Source organism: Ursus americanus, chromosome 1, assembly GCF_024610735.1.
Source record: "Ursus americanus isolate L20-20 chromosome 1, mUrsAme1.1.p, whole genome shotgun sequence".
NCBI lineage: Eukaryota > Metazoa > Chordata > Mammalia > Carnivora > Ursidae > Ursus > Ursus americanus.
The window spans coordinates 10,180,619-10,196,837 of record NC_142127.1 but is presented as its reverse complement, the minus strand read 5'-3'; the positions used below and the strand labels follow the sequence as shown (position 1 = coordinate 10,196,837).

Here is a 16,219-nt window from a genome sequence, read left to right as displayed (position 1 = left end):
AACCAACCACCACATGCCCCGTAATCCGTCATTCCCTGGGTCCTCATCCCTATATTTATTTCCTGTGTATACCCTAATGGAGTCCCAATCGCGCACCCCTTGTGGGCCTCCCAAACTTCACCGTAACCTTTAGGATGCTCGGTCCACCGTCAACGAATTCCACATACGTTCACCTCTTTGTCTGAACGTTTGCTTCTCTTGCTCGCTTTCACCAAAGCCTGGCTCTCTTCTGTGAGGATACCATAGCTCCCTCAAGTAAAGTCATTTTCTTCTTCTCTTCTTTCTTTTCTTTCTTTCTTCTTCTTTCCTTTCTTCTTCCCCATGGTCTCAGGAAATCAGAATAAAATCGGTGTTTTGCCCCCATGGCCACGACCTTCACAAACCCCAGCTCCTGTGAAATGCGCGCCATCAGACCATTCCAGTACACTACCAGCCTTGCTTCTGTGATCCCCCCACCCCCTGGTCACTCTCTCTCCTTTCTGAATTACTTCAGCACCTGGGCCTTTGCATTCTTTACCACTCTCCCTTTCACCGTGCTTGCCGACTTCCATATTGGCAGAGACAATCCACCCAACCGCTTGGCCTCTTGTAACTGAGCCTCCGGGTTTGATGGTACCTGAGATATAATTTCTGGAGGTGACTGAGGGACAACACAGGAAGGTCAATGCCACTGAGAGAAGTACTTATTATTTACGTTTCCTGAGAGGAGAGCACATCATGCCATGTGGGGCCGCATGGGAGGTCCCGGGGTCAGTCGGAAAGCAGAAGGAGCCAGTAGAATGCATGGCCCAGAGCCTCTCTATTGAGGTTTCCATGGGAAGGAACGGTGAGGCGGGGGGAAGTTTGACAAAGTTTAGGATTGGATAGTTTCAATAATTTTGGCAGGCTCTGGGCTTATAGGTGTGGCCTCCAGTTGTCCAGCACCTGACCCTGGGATCATTTAGAACAGGGGAAATATTGGGTTGGTGTGTGAGAGTTGAAGGAGGTTGTCAGGGGTAAGGGCTCTGGATTGGTTGGTTTGTCCTATGAAAGGTCTGTTTGTGGTGAAAGTGGGGGGAGTCATTTGTTATCTCTAGGAATTAGCTAGTCCCAGGAGGGGCAGTCTTTCCAGGATTAGCAAGGCTCCAAAATTGTAACACATCATAAAATATGGAAAATTTTAAAAACATGACTCATACACTTCCTCAGTTCTCAGTAATCTCTGCCACCGCACCATAGCCGTTGACTCCTACAGTCATAGTCTTGACCTTTCTAGGTTAGCTAGGTATTAGGTATGGTCTGACTGACCATTGCAGCGGTCCTTTCGCGGTCAAGAGCCCTGCAGAGAAGGCTGAGCTGGTGGCTTGTCTGGAGACACAAGGGTCCACAGCCTGCTAACCGGCCGAAGCCCCACAAGCTTCTGGGTCTCCTTACCCCTCACCTTCCTTTGCGGCCTCACCTTTCCACCCGGGAGGTAGGTTCTCCTCTCCCCTTATTCCAGGGCTTGGACGGAAGAGAGAGTCAGACACAGAGGACAGCCCCACCTGGGAGAACTGGCAAGGCGCACTAGGTTGAATTTGTATGGAGGCAGGAGATGGAATGGGAAATGTTCAGGGACAGGAGTCCTGTGCTATTCCGGTGCATGCTAGATGCATATGAGCTGGGCACCCTGCTCAAGAGGGATGCCTCCGCTTCTTCATCTGTAAAATGGGAATAATGTACTTCATGTGTCCACAGAATTTTTCTGTAAGGGCCAGATAGTCAAAATTTTAGGCTTTCTGGGTCAGACTGTCTCTGTCCTGGATCAGCTCTTCCCTTCCAGGAGAAAGCAGCCATAGGCAACTTCAAAGAAACGGGCATGGCTGTCTTCTAATAAAACTTTTATTTACAAAAACAGGTAGCAAACTGGACTTGGTCCACCCGCAAGCTGATGATCCCTGACCTACTTGTAGCGCTTCTGGGAAGATGAGATGACAGGTGCGACGCTGCTGTGTGGGCTGTACAGTGTGGATCATTGGAGAGGCATTGGAGGGGCCGCTGCTACGGTAATAAAATAAAGCCCAGCGCAGCTCACTGGCGGTGAACGCTTCCAGACAGGAAAGGCCACGGACCCGGCAGCCAGGTGGGCACCAACTCCGATGGCCAGCCACCTCCTGACCCATGCAGGGCCGCTGTTCCCTAGAGGGCTCAACGGGCGACCAAGGCGGCCTTTCGAGTGCAGAGAAGGAAGCGCTAGTCCGGGTTGCTCAGCCCGCTTTGCTTATGCGGAGGCGAGGACGTCGCAGGTCGCAGCCCCACCCCAAGGCGCTCCGGCCCGAGTCCCGCGCCCCGGTCACGCCCCCCGGAGTCCCGCCCCCCGGAGTGGCGCCCCCGGAGCCGCGCCCCCCGGAGCCGCGCCCCCCGGAGCCGCGCCCCCCGGAGCCGCGCCCCCCGGAGCCGCGCCCCCCGGAGCCGCGCCCTGTGGTCCCCGCCCCCAGAGCGCGGGCCGGCGTGCTCCGCGCCCGGTCCGCCCCCTGTAGTCCCCGCCCCCAGAGCGCGGGCCGGCGTGCTCTGCGCCCGGTCCGCCCCCTGTAGTCCCCGCCCCCAGAGCGCGGGCCGGCGTGCTCTGCGCCAGGCCCGCCCCGCGCAAGTGTCGCGGAAGCGCGCGCTGCGGCGGAGTAGGTGAGCCCCCGGTGGGCGGGCGGTTAGCCGAGCCGAGACGGGCCCCCTTCCCAGGATCCCCTCCACTTTCGTGGTTGAGCCGCAGGGCGCAGCTTAGGGCCACCCCCCTTCCCCCGGAATGGACGCCCAGCGGGGAGACCTCTGCGGGGGTTCCGCAGCCCCTTCTCGCCCATCCGGAGCGTGCGGCCTTGGCGCTGGTGGGCCTGGGGGCCTTGGGACTTTGTCCAGGACCCTTGCTTTCCTAGCCTTAGCCCCTTCGTTGGTGCGCCTTTAGGAATTTTCGTTAAAATAGGCCAGGCGGTACCCCACGTTCTTGTTTGCAGCAAAGTACTTGATAATTAAACAGCTATCACAGGCAGGCAGGAAGACAGTAAGCTTCAACCAAAGTAAAATAATTATGAATTCTTGCTGAAATATTTACGGATGAAATAGGACGCCCGGGATGTGTTTCAAAATAAGCCAGTTGAAGGAGGAATGTGGGTGGGAGAAGAGAGGAAACAAGATTGGCCATGAGTTGGTTGAAATTGGCTAATGTGCTATTTTGTCTACTTTTGTAGATATTTGTAATTTAGCATTAACATTTTTTCTGAAATGAAAAGCTTGCTGTGGCCTGATAGCCTGTGTTCAAATACTGTGCCTGTGTTAGCTAGGACTGCCGGGACAAGTACTGGGTGGCAGAAATTTATTTTCTCAGGGTCATGAGGCTCCAAGTCCAAGATTACTGTGTCAGCATGACGCTTCTTCTGAGACCACTCTCACTGGCTTGAACATGATCGCTTTCTGGCTTGTGTCCTCGCATAGTCTTTCCTCTTTAAGTGTCTGTGTCCTGATCTGTTCTCTTAAGGACACCAGTCAGATGAGATTAGGACCTACCCTAATGACCTCACTTTAAAGACCCCATGTCTACATACAGTTCCATTCCAAGAGCCTGGGGGTTAAGACTTCAGCGTATGAATTTGGAGGGGACACACAACTCAACCTGTAACACTGCCCCTTTGCTAGTTTTGGGTTTTGACCAATTACTCTGCCTCAGTTTCCAATGCTCTAAAATAGGAGCAATGGTAGTAATTCGGTCATGGAGTTGTGAGGATTCAGTCATTGGACAATATATATAAAGCTCTCAGAATTGTGTCTAGCGTATAGGAAGTAATAAGTCGAACTATAAATTCATGATCATAAGGCTTCCTGTGGGATGAAGAGTGGAGTGAGGCCGCTGGGTACTCCGTTGTGCCTAGCCATGGGAATAAAAGTAATGATCACAGCGTTATCACAAGGGTGTCTGCTGCTGTGCCAGACTTGTTTTGTGTGTGTTCATTCATATACCCATCACAGCCACCCTAGGGATGCCACTGTCAGACGCCTGTTTGGCAGACGGGGAAGGTGAAGCACAGAGACGGAGGTTGCATTTGAACTCTGGCTCTAGAGCTCATGCTCTTAACCACACGCTGTATTGCCTCCGTTCAAAAACATGTGGCTCTGGGGTATGTTCAGTCTGCAGGCCGACCCCGGGAACTGTTGGCTGATTCTCTCTTTCTTGGCCCAGGTTTACAGCGGTGGCGGCACTCATGGCCGGTCCCCTGTCGTGGGCCGCAGCCTTTGTGCAGAGACACAGGAAAGGCCTGTTGGTGGGTTCCTGTGCAGGCCTGATTGGGGCCCAGATCTCATACCACCTCTTCCCAGATCCCGTGATCCCATGGCTTTACCAGTACTGGCCTCAGGGCCAGCCAGCCCCTCTCCCCGCAGAGCTGCAGGGGCTCTTCGAAGAGGTGCTACAGGACATTGGTGTCCCCTCAGGCCACAGCTACGAGGCTTTCACCACGTTCACCTTCCAACCCGTGAGTGCTGGCTTCCCACGACTCCCCGCGGGGGCCGTGGTAGGCATCCCAGCCACCTTCCTGGGTGGCACACTGAGCAACACCGATCACGCTGTGGTTGTACATGGGCAAAGAGTGAACTGGCAGAGCCCAGCAGGCACCCGACTGAGAGATGCCCTGACCCTGTCCCGTGATGCCCAGAAGTTTGCCTTGGCCAAGGAAGTGGTGTACCTGGAGAGCAGTGCAGCTGCCCTCCAGGCCATGCTGGCCCCAGCTTGCCTCGTGGGAACCTGGGCTCTGGGCGTGGGTGCCAAGCACACACTGGGGCTCTACGGAGGCCCCATGAATTTACGGGCTGTCTTCAACCTGGTGGCAGCAGTGGCGGGCTTTGTGGCCTACGCCTTGTCCACGGACTCTCTCTCTCATGCCCTGGAAGCCTGGCTGGACCGCCGCACAGCTGCCCTGTCTACAGCCTATGCCCGTGGGGGAGTGGAGTTCTATGAGAAGATTTTGTCGGGCAACGTAGCCCTGCGCAGTCTCTTGGGCAGTCACGGAGAGAAGCTGTATACGCCCAGCGGGAACATCGTCCCCAGACACTTGTTCCGCATCAAACATTTGCCCTACACGACCCGCCGGGACTCTGTGCTGCAGGTGTGGCGGGCGGCACTCCTCCCGAGCCGCTCCTGAGGGACTCGTCGCAAGGACAGACGCGGCTCACGCAGGCACTACCCTGCCGTTGACTCTGGGGACTCTCGGTGCCTCTGGACCCACGGCCCAATGTCCGATGAATCATAGACTCTGGAATGAAACAGCCTAGATTCTACCGCAGTCTATGATCCCAGTGACCTTGGGCAGTTCCCTTTTGAATCTGAGTCTTGGGTTCCTCAGCTGTAGAATGGTGTTGTAAGTTACCTGGCAGGATTTGGGGGGGGGGGGGCGTGAGCTGTGAACAAAAGGGTCTGGCCAAGAGGACACGCTGTAAATAAATGGGATGTCCCTCCTTGGTCTTTGAATTCCAGCAGGCTGGGGGAGTCAGGCCACTTCTCCCCACCAGAGGGGCTTACAGGACACGAACCCGTCCCTGCAGTGAAGAACGACCCTGTAGTTCACCTGATGGTCTGACCCTGAAAGGCTGGGAAATGGGAGCTTGAGGAGGAAGAATGGAAGAATTCAGGCCTGGCGCCAGCATATTTCAGGGCAAAGAGACGGGGCCACACCCAGGGGAGGGCACAGAGCCGTGCCAGGAAGCCCACTCAGCAGCGGCGGCGGACGGTTCCTGCAGGAGACTGATGGGGAGAGGGCAGGGTGGGGTGGCACGTCTTCCTGCTGGGCCCATGGCTGGAGATCAGTGCTCTGGCGCCATTCCACCAGCCCGTGGGTCCCAGCGGCAGGCCTGGGCAGACACCCCACCTTTCGGGTCCCGGATGGCAGTGGGCACATGCTTGAGGAATGCAGGGGTGGCTGGAGGAGTTAGTGGGTGAATACGTCTCCACTCCAGGAAGTACCACTTCAGGGGGCCCCTCGGCTGGACACCTAAGTGCTGCTGCCAGGTGTGGGGGTCTGCTGTGGGCTGGAGAAGCGTAGTTTGGGGTGTGGATTCGGTGAGCCCCACTTGCTCACCACTCCCCACCCCAACTACTTTCAGTACCACAGGAGCAAGGCAGTGGCTTCTGGCATTCCCGCTGACCTGCCCGGAAGGTAAGGAATGGGAGCCCCAGTGGTTGGCTGCCTCTCCTCCATGCCACAGACTGTACCCCTGAGCCGCTCCCAGTCCCCACGCCTGCAATGGCAGGGGCTCCACCTCCAAACCTTGGCTCAGAGCTGCCGCTCCCCTTCTCTCTGCTGCATTGTGCACATCCCCCAGGCCCAGGCAACCCTCAGTTCGGGCCTTGCCATCCCCAAGTGGGTCCTCCTGGCCACTGTCCCCACCTCTCCCAGCTCTTGGAAGTGCAGGTCTGACTGGGTTCCGTCCTGCTTAAAACCCTTTGCGGTCATCCCCTAGCTTTGCGGCTAGAGCCGCCCCTCTGAGCCTCCGCCTAACGGCCTCTCCAGCCGTCTGGCGCGCCCCCCCAGCTGTATGGTTCCTAACCTCAGGAGCACTTCGGTTCCTTCACTGCTGTCCCCCTCCTTCCCCACACAGTACCTCCATCTGGGGTGGTCTCTCCCTCCCTGCCCTCATCTCAGGTATTAGAGCTCCTCCTGCAGGAGCACCCAGCGACCTGAGTCCCGAACGTTCCCCAGTCACACCTGTCTCGCACCCTGTACGTCTCCCCAGCCCTCAGTGCTAAGTAAGTAGGTTACCAGGCAGTTAGTGCTTAGCCTCCCCTCTGCTGGAACGTACTGGCTGCAAGGGCATGGTGCCGTGGACTGAGGCTTTCCATCCCGTTCTTGAAGAAACAAACAAGGCTCCGCCCGAAGCTACAGCGCAGGCCCGGCTCCCTAGAGTCTGAGCCATGACAGCCCCGCTGGCTGCGCACGTGGGTGAGGCCGTCCAAATCCTATGTGACCCTGGCCTGTCTTCCCAACTTGGGACTTTGCAAGGGCAGGGCCTGGCCCGGATCTGGGATTTCTGTTCCCGTGGGGGAAACTGGACATTTCTGGTCACTTCCTGCAGAGCACAAATTACTGTTCAGGCCACCAGGGCCCCCCCAAGTTCTAGGATACGTGGTGCCCCCACACGTGGATTTGGGGGTTGATCCCAGAAAGATTCAAAAACGCACTCCAGGGACTTCAAGGACGGGCCAGGGGGCAGGCAGCCTGTATGCGCTGTGTCTTTTCTCCGATGCTTGCTGTGTGCCTCAGTGGTCAGCACTCTGCCCTGTGTCCCAGGAGAACGTTCAGTGTCGTGTGCGCCCCCTTCCCACCATGTTCATGGTTCTCTCACCCCAGAACAATCCTGCACGGGCTCCAAACTAGGCTAACGGACCGAGGGCTATGTCATCACATACAGATCCCTTCCCTACCCCTTCCCCGTGCACGCACACGCACACACAAACACAGCCAGAATACAGGAAAGGGGCTCCCCAAGTCGTCATGCCATCGTTGGCTCTGCCCATTGCTGAGCCTAGCAGGCCCCACTGCCTCATGCGGGAGCCACAGCGCTGTGCCCCCTGCGGCGTGCCTGTAGCTGGCGCGTACACATGGAACCCGCGTCCCCAGGCAGGCATATATCCCAGGCCAGGGCTGAAACGTGTGGGTCCTCACCCAGTGAGGCCTCCTACCCACCGCAGCCCTACAGTAATGTCCAGAGGGCCTTTATCGTGCACCAGACACTGCTAGGTTCCTAGACTCTTTATTCACTTCCCCCCAAATTGGAACAGGTTGTTGGTTATTTCAATTTTACAGGCAAGGAAATAGCACAGAAAGGTGAAGAAACGGGCCTCAAACCAGAAAGCTTTGAAAGTGACAGAACAAGGATTTGAAGCCAGCACCCTGGTTCCAGATCGCCTTTGTGAGGCTTTCATTTACACTGTCCTGTTAATCCCGAGGGTTTCGTCGCGGAAACGTGTACTGTGGCCTCTACGGCCTTTCTCCCCGGCTGGTTAGAGGTGACTTTCCGGCCTCACCTCTCATTAGGAAAAAATGGTCACTGAGCAGATCTTTCTGGAACGTCCAGGGGAAACGCCTTCAGCTAACTGAAGAGTCTTACCAGATTCGGTGCTGAGGTGGGAATGGGATGGAAGGGCCAAGAGTTACAGAGCCCTCAGGCCCCAACTGAGGACAAAGTTATCTTAGGAACCAAAGAGAGGTCACAGACTGGGCGGCCAGCTGTGGGGTCAAATGCTGGTCCTACCACTTTAGCAGAGTGACCTTGAACAAGTGATTTCACATTTCTGCCCTCAAGTTTTCTATTAAATGGGGATATGAACATGTAGCTTACAGAATTGTTTTCATAAAGCAAAATAAAGTTTGCAAAATGAGAAGCACAAGAGTATATAGTAAGCTTTATTTTACTTTATTTTTGGTAATACTGACCTTTCTTTATCATTTACTGCGTTTGACAGAAATTAACCTTTTAAAATTTTACCTGTGACACTTTTACTTAGTTCAATTGTGACATGTACCGTGTAGTATAAATTAACCTCCATATTTTGTCAAAATACTGTCTTCGTTCTTTGATCATGTCACACACCCCCTCCCGTGCACGCACACCTAGAGCAGATATTCCAGCAGTGGGACCCGGGAGTAGACGTCTGTTCAAAATCCCAGCAAAAAGTAATATACTAACTATTTTTTTAAAGATTTTATTTATTTGGGACACCTGGGTGGTTCAGTCGATTAAGTGTCCGCCTTCGGCTCAGGTTATGGTCCCAGGGTTGTGGGGTCGAGCCCCACATCAGGCTTCTTGCTCAGCGGGGAGCCTGCTTCTCCCTGTGCCTGCCACTCCCCCTGGTTGGGTTCTCTCTCTCTCTGGCAAATAAATAAATTCTTTAAAGAAAAAAAGATTTGTCAGAGCGCAGAAGCAGGTGTAGCGGCAGCAGAGGGAGAGGGAGAAGCAGACTCCCCGCTGAGCAGGGAGCCTAATGCGGGGCTCAATCCCAGGACCCTGGGATCATGACCTGAGCCGAAGGGAGAGGCTTAACCGACTGAGCCGCCCAGGCGCCTCTACTGTAATCTCTTCTTGAAGACAAAGGTCTTGAACAGTTTAGTGCGTAGTATTCTCAGCACAACAATGCAATCTTAGTTCACAACGTATTTTAGCAGCTGTTAATCTGGGCAAGAATAGGGGCTTTTGAAAAATAAGGCTTTAAGAAAACTTAGTGGTTTGGGGCTAAATTTTAATATAATGTGAAAGTTTGAAGTCTTACAATTTAAACAAATAAAACCCCCAAATTACTGATTGGTTCAAAATGGTTTTATGGAAAAAGTAACAAAATCTGTAATCAAAACATGCCGCTGAGGGCAAAGGCTCCACCATTTTTGAGCAAAGCCTACAAAGAAAGGTCCCAACGGCGACAGGGCGGGAGAGGGGCCCAGATATTTACAGCAGCAGGCATTTTCTCTTTCTCTTCTTGACAGGAGTGGGGTAGAGAACCACTTGCATAGCTTTATCAAACACTGTCTGAGACCTCGCGCTGGGGGCCCTCCCGGTGTTTTACAGCACCGATCTCCTTAGCCATGGCCAAACCCCGCGGTAGGTGATAGGAGTCGGCTTCTTCTGCAGATTCTCAATCGTGTCTTTGTCCGCCCCGAGATCAAGTTTAGTCCCCACTAAGATGATGTGGGTGTTGGGACAGTGGTGTCACACTAAAGGGCACCACTGTGCTCAAACATTTTTTGAATGATGCAGGATTCCCAAGAGAAAAGCAAATGAATAATACATCTGTTTGCAGATAGGGTAAGGGACTTCATCTGTCACAATCTTGTCCAGCTCTATCCCATAAGCCCAGATTCACCGGTTTTCCATCTTCTATAACATTGGCAGAGTAGTTGTCAAAGACAGTGGGGATGTATTCCCCAGGAAATGCATTGGTTATGAAACTGATCAATAGGCAAGTTTTACCTACAGCTCGGTCTCCCACCACCACACACGTGATGACCTGCATGGGGCCCACTCATCGGGCCATGGCAGGCGGGTGGTCAGGGCACAGTGTGCCGGGGCTGCTGTCCACACTGCCTTGCTCTCCACCGATGGGAAGCTGGAGCCCAGCCTATATAGTAAGCATTTTTTTAAATAAAGATTTTATTTATTTATTTATTTGTTTGTTTGTTTATCCGAGAGCAAGAGTATGAGCCAGGGGAGTAGCAGAGGTGGAGGGAGAGGGACAAGCAGGCTTGTGCAGAGCCCAAGGGGGGCCCAATCCCACAGATCCCACAATGCTGAGGTCATGACCCCAGCCAAACTCAAGAGTTGGACAGCCAACCAACTGAGGCACTCAGGTGCCCCAATACAGTAAGCTTTAAAACAAGCTTGGTTTCCTAAATTTCTGTGCTTTTAAATGGGACAGGTACCAGGGTGTTCAAGGTCTTGGAGCTGCTGCCCAAATACCAGCAATTCCTTGAGACTGCAAACCTCCCAGGGAACTCACTGCTGCCTAATACAGGTCTGTGTTCATAGCTTTTCAAAGTCCCAATTAGGGCAGGTCCTTAGCTGTCTTAGTTGCTATCAGTTGACAACTTTTGGGAAATTCCTTGGCAGCACCTGAGAGCAGAGCACCCAAGTGAGCCTAGGGGTAGATACCAGGCCAGAGAAGAGCGCATGAAAATGGGAGATAGTCGTTTATACCTACCTACTGGTAATTTTAAAATATTAAGACCGCCAGTGTTAGGGTGGTTGTGGTAAAATTGGTACAAGCATATGTGCTTGCTGACATTTGTAGTGGACAGCCTCCAAGATGGCCCCCGACGATCCCCACTCCTGGCGCTCTTGACCTTATGTCAGCCTCTCCCCTTGCTCCCCTGGTTCAAAACAATAGAATACAGCAACGTTAAGGGGGTATCACCTCTGTGATTAAGTTACAAACTTCCGTCTCGCTAGCAGACTCTTGTTTTCTCAGATGCATGCTTTGATAAAGCAAGTTGCCATGTTGGAGAGGCCCACATAGCAAGGAACGAAGGGCAGCCTGACCAACAGCTGGCTAAGAACTGAGGCCCTCAGTCCAACAGCACATGAGGAACTGAAACCTGACAACAACCGAGTGAGCTTGGAAGATGATCCATCCCCGGTCAAGCTTTCAGAAGAGACCACAACCTCAGAGCCGACGCCTTCACTGTAACCTGTGACAGACGCTGAAACAAAGGACACAGCTAAGCTGTTCTTGGATCGTGACCCACACAGAAGCAGTGAGACAATAAATGTGGGTTGTGTTAATCACACAGTTTTATGGTCATTCTTTGTGCAGCAATAGATAACTAATGTACATGATTAATTGACATAATGTTTTTATTTTTATTTATTTATTTTAAAGATTTTATTTATTTATTTGACACAGAGAGACAGCCAGCGAGAGAGGGAACACAAGCAGGGGGAGTGGGAGAGGAAGAAGCAGGCTCCCAGCGGAGGAGCCTGACGTGGGGCCCGATCCCATAATGCCGGGATCACGCCCTGAGCCGAAGGCAGACGCTTAACGACTGAGCCACCCAGGCACCCCTGACATAATGTTTTTAGAAAGCAATTTGGCAATACTTGATCTAAGCACAAAACTTTATCTTTTGGTCCAGTAACTTGAAACCTAGAAACGTATCCTAGAGCAATAACCCAACAGAAACCAAATAGTATACGCCCAAAGACATAAGAGCATTCACTGTGGTAATTTTTTTAAAAAAATCAAAAGAAGGGAAATGTTGAACAGCAATGACTTAGGAAATTGTGGTACATTCATCTGCTGAATATTGTTTGGTCACCAAAAAGTGTAATTCAGAGAGAAATGTAGAAATATTAGTTATACATATCAAATCTTTAGAAAATATGAAGTACGACGTGCATGGTGATTGCAAGACTGACACCATGGTAAGACCTGTAGGGAAATTCACACACTTGAAAGTAAATCTGGGTGGCTCAGTCAGTTAAGCATCTGCCTTTGGCTCAGGTCATGATCCCAGGGTCCTGGGATCGAGTCCCACGTCAGGGTCCCTGCTTAGCAAGGAGTCTGCTTCTCCCTCTGCCTCTGCCCCTCACCCCTGCTTGTGCGCTCTCTCTCTCTGTCTCTCTCAATATCTCAAACAAATAAAATCTTCAAAAAAATAAAATAAAATAGGGGCACCTGGGTGGCTCAGTTGTTAAGCATCTGCCTTCGGCTCATGGCGTGATCCCAGCGTTCTGGGATAGAGCCCCACATCAGGCTTCTCCGCTGGGAGCCTGCTTCTTCCTCTCCCACTCCCCCTGCTTGTGTTCCCTCTCTCGCTGGCTGTCTCTATCCTGTCAAATAAATAAATAAAATCTTTAAAAAAATTTTTTTAAATAAAATAAAATAAATAAAAAAGAAAGTTAATCTGTTCTGGTGGAATTTTGAAAGACTATGCATTCGGTATATGTAAGGACTGACTGCTGAATGTATTTATACATATGTATGAAGGCTTACTCAGAGGAGCCCACAGGCCCACTCCCTCTCCCTGCATCAAGGTGACAGATCCTGGCATCACTACTTTTGGCTCTGTATGCTTGTGGTGTGGCCAACCTTCTGTCTGTCAGTTGCCGGGGCCGTCATGAAAATGTGCCGCTCAGATCTGCGGGGAGCAGAACTGACTGACGGCCGCAGCTGTTGTTTCTCCAGATCCACCACCCCGTTCTCACTGAGGCCATGCTTCTCGCGGGCTGCTTTCAGCCAGTGCCTGGTCTGGTGGCGGTACTAAGGCAGGCCCAGCCCAAGGACTGGGGGACTCCTCCAGTAGGTGACTGTGGCTCCAGGACTACCCCGTGGCCTGGGCAGGTCTTTCTCAGAGCTGCTCTGAAGTCTGACACCCTGCCTTGCCAGTCCTCCTCCATTCCCCACTCCTTTCCAGGTATTAGACCCATGAAGTGATCCGAAGCCTCTCCCCAGCTTCTATGCCCAACCCCTTTGTCCTTCACAGGCGTTTCCTTGGACACACGCAATCCTGTCTCCGTGTCTATTTCCCAGAGGACCTGAACTACCAAGGTTAGTCCTCGCTTGGTCAGGTGCACTGTGAGGTCCTGGGGAGCTTGCAGTCCTGCAGAAGAGACTGTAGGACAAGTCATGGGGAGATCCATGCAGCGAAGGCCTGAGGACCCGCTTGTTGACCCCTCAGTTTTTCATATGGGCAGCGCAATTTTATTTTAATTGTGCCAAGTTACTATGTAGGAAATTTAAATGCAACAGTATGGTAAAAATAGCAGAGAATCAAAAAATCTAAAAAGGAAGTAGGCATAAAGCATGAGAATTCCACATTCATTAATGTTTCATCTTCGGTTCTGATTGACACTCAATGCTTGCAGATTTCAAAACACACTTTGAAGTCATGATGACTCTTCAGAAGCGATCTCAGCACCAGCGTAAGATCCGTAGATTCAGGTGGCTTGCAGTTCACTTGTTCGTGACTCACGTAGCGTGTTCTACAGACTTGTTCCAGGTCAGGTCACAGCGTTGAGGAAAGAAGTATCTTCCTGTAATTAGAAAGGGCCCCCTGAATCACACTCAGGTTAAGACCGCCAGTGTATAAAGGGCCCCAAAACTGTCACAATGTGGTTCCAAGGAACATAATTTTTATAAAGAAAATGACTTGGGGCGCCTGGGTGGCTCAGTCCGTTAAGCGTCAGACTCTTGATCTCAGCTCAGATCTTGACCTCAGGGTCGTGAGTTCAAGCCCCGCGCTGGAGCCTACTTAAAAGAAACAAAAAACAAATGTAAGCTTCTGTTTCCTATTTTAATTACTGAAATCTCTAACAATGACAAACTGTCACCTGTGGCAGTAAATGTAGACAGTCATTCAATCAGACATCTTAGAACACAATTAGCAATCTGACGTAACGGGAAATGATGGAAAAATGTGATGCGATTCCACCCGGTTCTTTTTGTCATTTTACAGACACATCATGTTAATGTCAGACCGAGGCATAAAATGTTTAGCACATAAACCAGTTTTCTTTCTTTCTTTTTTTTTTTTTTTAAGATTTTATTTATTTATCCATCAGAGAGAAAGAGAGAGCAAGAGCACAAGCAGGGGGAGCAGAAGGCAGAGGGAGAAACAGGCTCCCCACCGAGAAAGGAGCCTGATGCAGGGCTCGATCCCAGGACCCTGAGTGTCTGACCTGAGCCGAAGGCAGACGCTTAACTGACTGAGCCACCCAGGCGTCCCTAACCACTTTTCTGTTAAGAGCCAGCATTTTATTTTAGTCTTTTATCTTACTTTGTACCCAGTACTCTACCCTACTAGAGGCTATTTCACTTAATCAACAAATCAAAAATGATTTCTGACTTGATTTACAGGAGACAGAAACTCTTATATCATCAAACTTCATAATCGAAAGTACAAGAATAGGGTTGCCTGGGTGGCTCCGTTGGTTAAGTGTCTGCCTTCAGCTCAGGTTATGATCTCAGGGTCCTGGGATCAAGTCCCGCATCGGGCTCCTTGCTCAGCAGGGAGCCTGCTTCTCCCTCTGCCTGCCACTCCCCCTGCTTGTGCTCTCTCTGTGTGTCAAATAAATAAAATCTTTTTTTTAAAGTACAATCATAAAGATGAAAACGCCTCCTGTTTCTTTTAGAAAATAGCACTTCATGAGCTTGCTGCATCTTGAATGCCTCCAGTATTATTGCCTGGCAATGGGCAGTTGATAGAACAAAGAACTGTTAACTTGAATTATGATAGCTCATCCCTCAGAGTTTAATCTAAAAATGAAGTTTCTACAGAAGCAGGAACTATTTGAACATGGAAAAAAAATCCCTCATTCGAACCCCTTTGAAGTGGTAATGGCTGCAAATTTGCAGCATTTAGACAGCTATGCTGTCAACTCTGTCTTAGGAACTGAGAGGAAGACATCTAGAGAGCAGAAGAAAATGGACGTTTCCTTCCGAATGTTAGCCAAATTTCTTTTTTTTTTTTTTTAAGATTATTTATTTATTTATTTGACAGAGATAGAGACAGCCAGCGAGAGAGGGAACACAAGCAGGGGGAGTGGGAGAGGAAGAAGCAGGCTCATAGCAGAGGAACCTGATGTGGGGCTCGATCCCATAACGCTGGGATCACGCCCTGAGCCTAAGGCAGACGCTTAACCGCTGTGCCTCCCAGGCACCCCTGTTAGCCAATTTTCTGATAATCAGAGATTTCAAAGCAAATACGGCACATAATATCTCAAACGTAAACGATGATGGAGGGCCCGGGGACACCTGGCTGGCTCTGTTGAAGAGTATGAGTCTATTGATCTCAGGGTCATGAGTTCAGGCCCCATGTTGGGTGTAGAGATTACTTAAAATACATAAATGAACAAATAAATACACAAACTTTTAAAAAAAAAAGATGGAAAGCTTAGAGAATTTTTGATTACCTAAATATTAAAAAAAAAATCTATCATTGCAACATAAAGGACTTCTTCCCTATTTTAATCTCTGAGTTTCAAAGCAAAAGGAGTGGATTACATGGATGTGCGTGCTGCACGAACATGCGTGCACACACACGCTGGTAAGTAACCTAATTCCTTCTTCCCATCGCCTCACTTTATCCCAAGAAAGTTACACAGACCTCATCACTGGTCTCCCTTTACCTAGTGATCTCTGTGACCTTAATCACTGCTGTCCGCCGCAGAGCTGGTGAAGGGCTGTCAGCGGCCAAGGCGGGGCTCGCTGCGGGAGCTGGACCCTGGGGAGGCTGTGCTCTGGAGGAGCCCGCCGTTAGGGAAACCCCCCTGGCACTGCAGAGCTGGCAGAGAAGAATCCCTTCCTGCTCTCCAACTCTGGTGACCCTCCAGCGCCCCCTGCTGGCAGGACTCAAAGATGGGGCCCACTGGGGAGAAGTATTTAAAGGGTCCCTCTCTATTTTCTCAAAGCAGGCAGGGAAGGGTGTCTTAGAGTCAATAAACAGATAACTGATCCAATGGTTAAAGAGCAAAACCCAGCATGGCTGGCACCGAGTGCAAGCAAGGGTGTTGGGGGAGAGGAGGCTGAAGGGCCTGGTGGGAACCAGAGTACGCAGGGCCTTGTGGGTCATGGGAGGTGTTTATACTTTATTCTAACAGCAGTGGGGAGCTTTTGATAATGTTACAGCAGAAGGGGAAGTGATCATGCTTGGATCTTAGAAAGTGACTTCAGTGGGGACAGTGGGTTGAGGGGGCCAGACAGGAGGCAGAGAGAGCAGTTGGCAGCGGAGGGGCCATT

At 51.3% G+C, this 16,219-nt stretch overlaps 1 protein-coding gene and 1 pseudogene across 1 annotated transcript; one reads left to right on the top strand and one right to left on the bottom strand.

Moving 5' to 3' along the window:
• Positions 1 to 2,582: 2,582 nt before the first annotated feature.
• Positions 2,583 to 5,454, top strand: TMEM177 (transmembrane protein 177). The gene is made up of 2 exons (XM_045804098.2): positions 2,583 to 2,640; positions 4,184 to 5,454. The coding sequence occupies exon 2, from the start codon at positions 4,206 to 4,208 to the stop codon at positions 5,139 to 5,141; it is 936 nt and encodes a 311-aa protein (XP_045660054.2). The 5' UTR covers positions 2,583 to 2,640; positions 4,184 to 4,205; the 3' UTR covers positions 5,142 to 5,454.
• Positions 5,455 to 9,435: 3,981 nt separating this feature from the next.
• LOC123796576 (ras-related C3 botulinum toxin substrate 1 pseudogene) lies at positions 9,436 to 10,000 on the bottom strand (annotated as a pseudogene).
• Positions 10,001 to 16,219: the final 6,219 nt, after the last annotated feature.

Coding starts and splice junctions, on each gene's coding strand:
- TMEM177 (XM_045804098.2), top strand. CDS start 4,206: ATGGCCGGTCCCCTGTCGTGGGCCGCAGCCTTTGTGCAGAGACACAGG.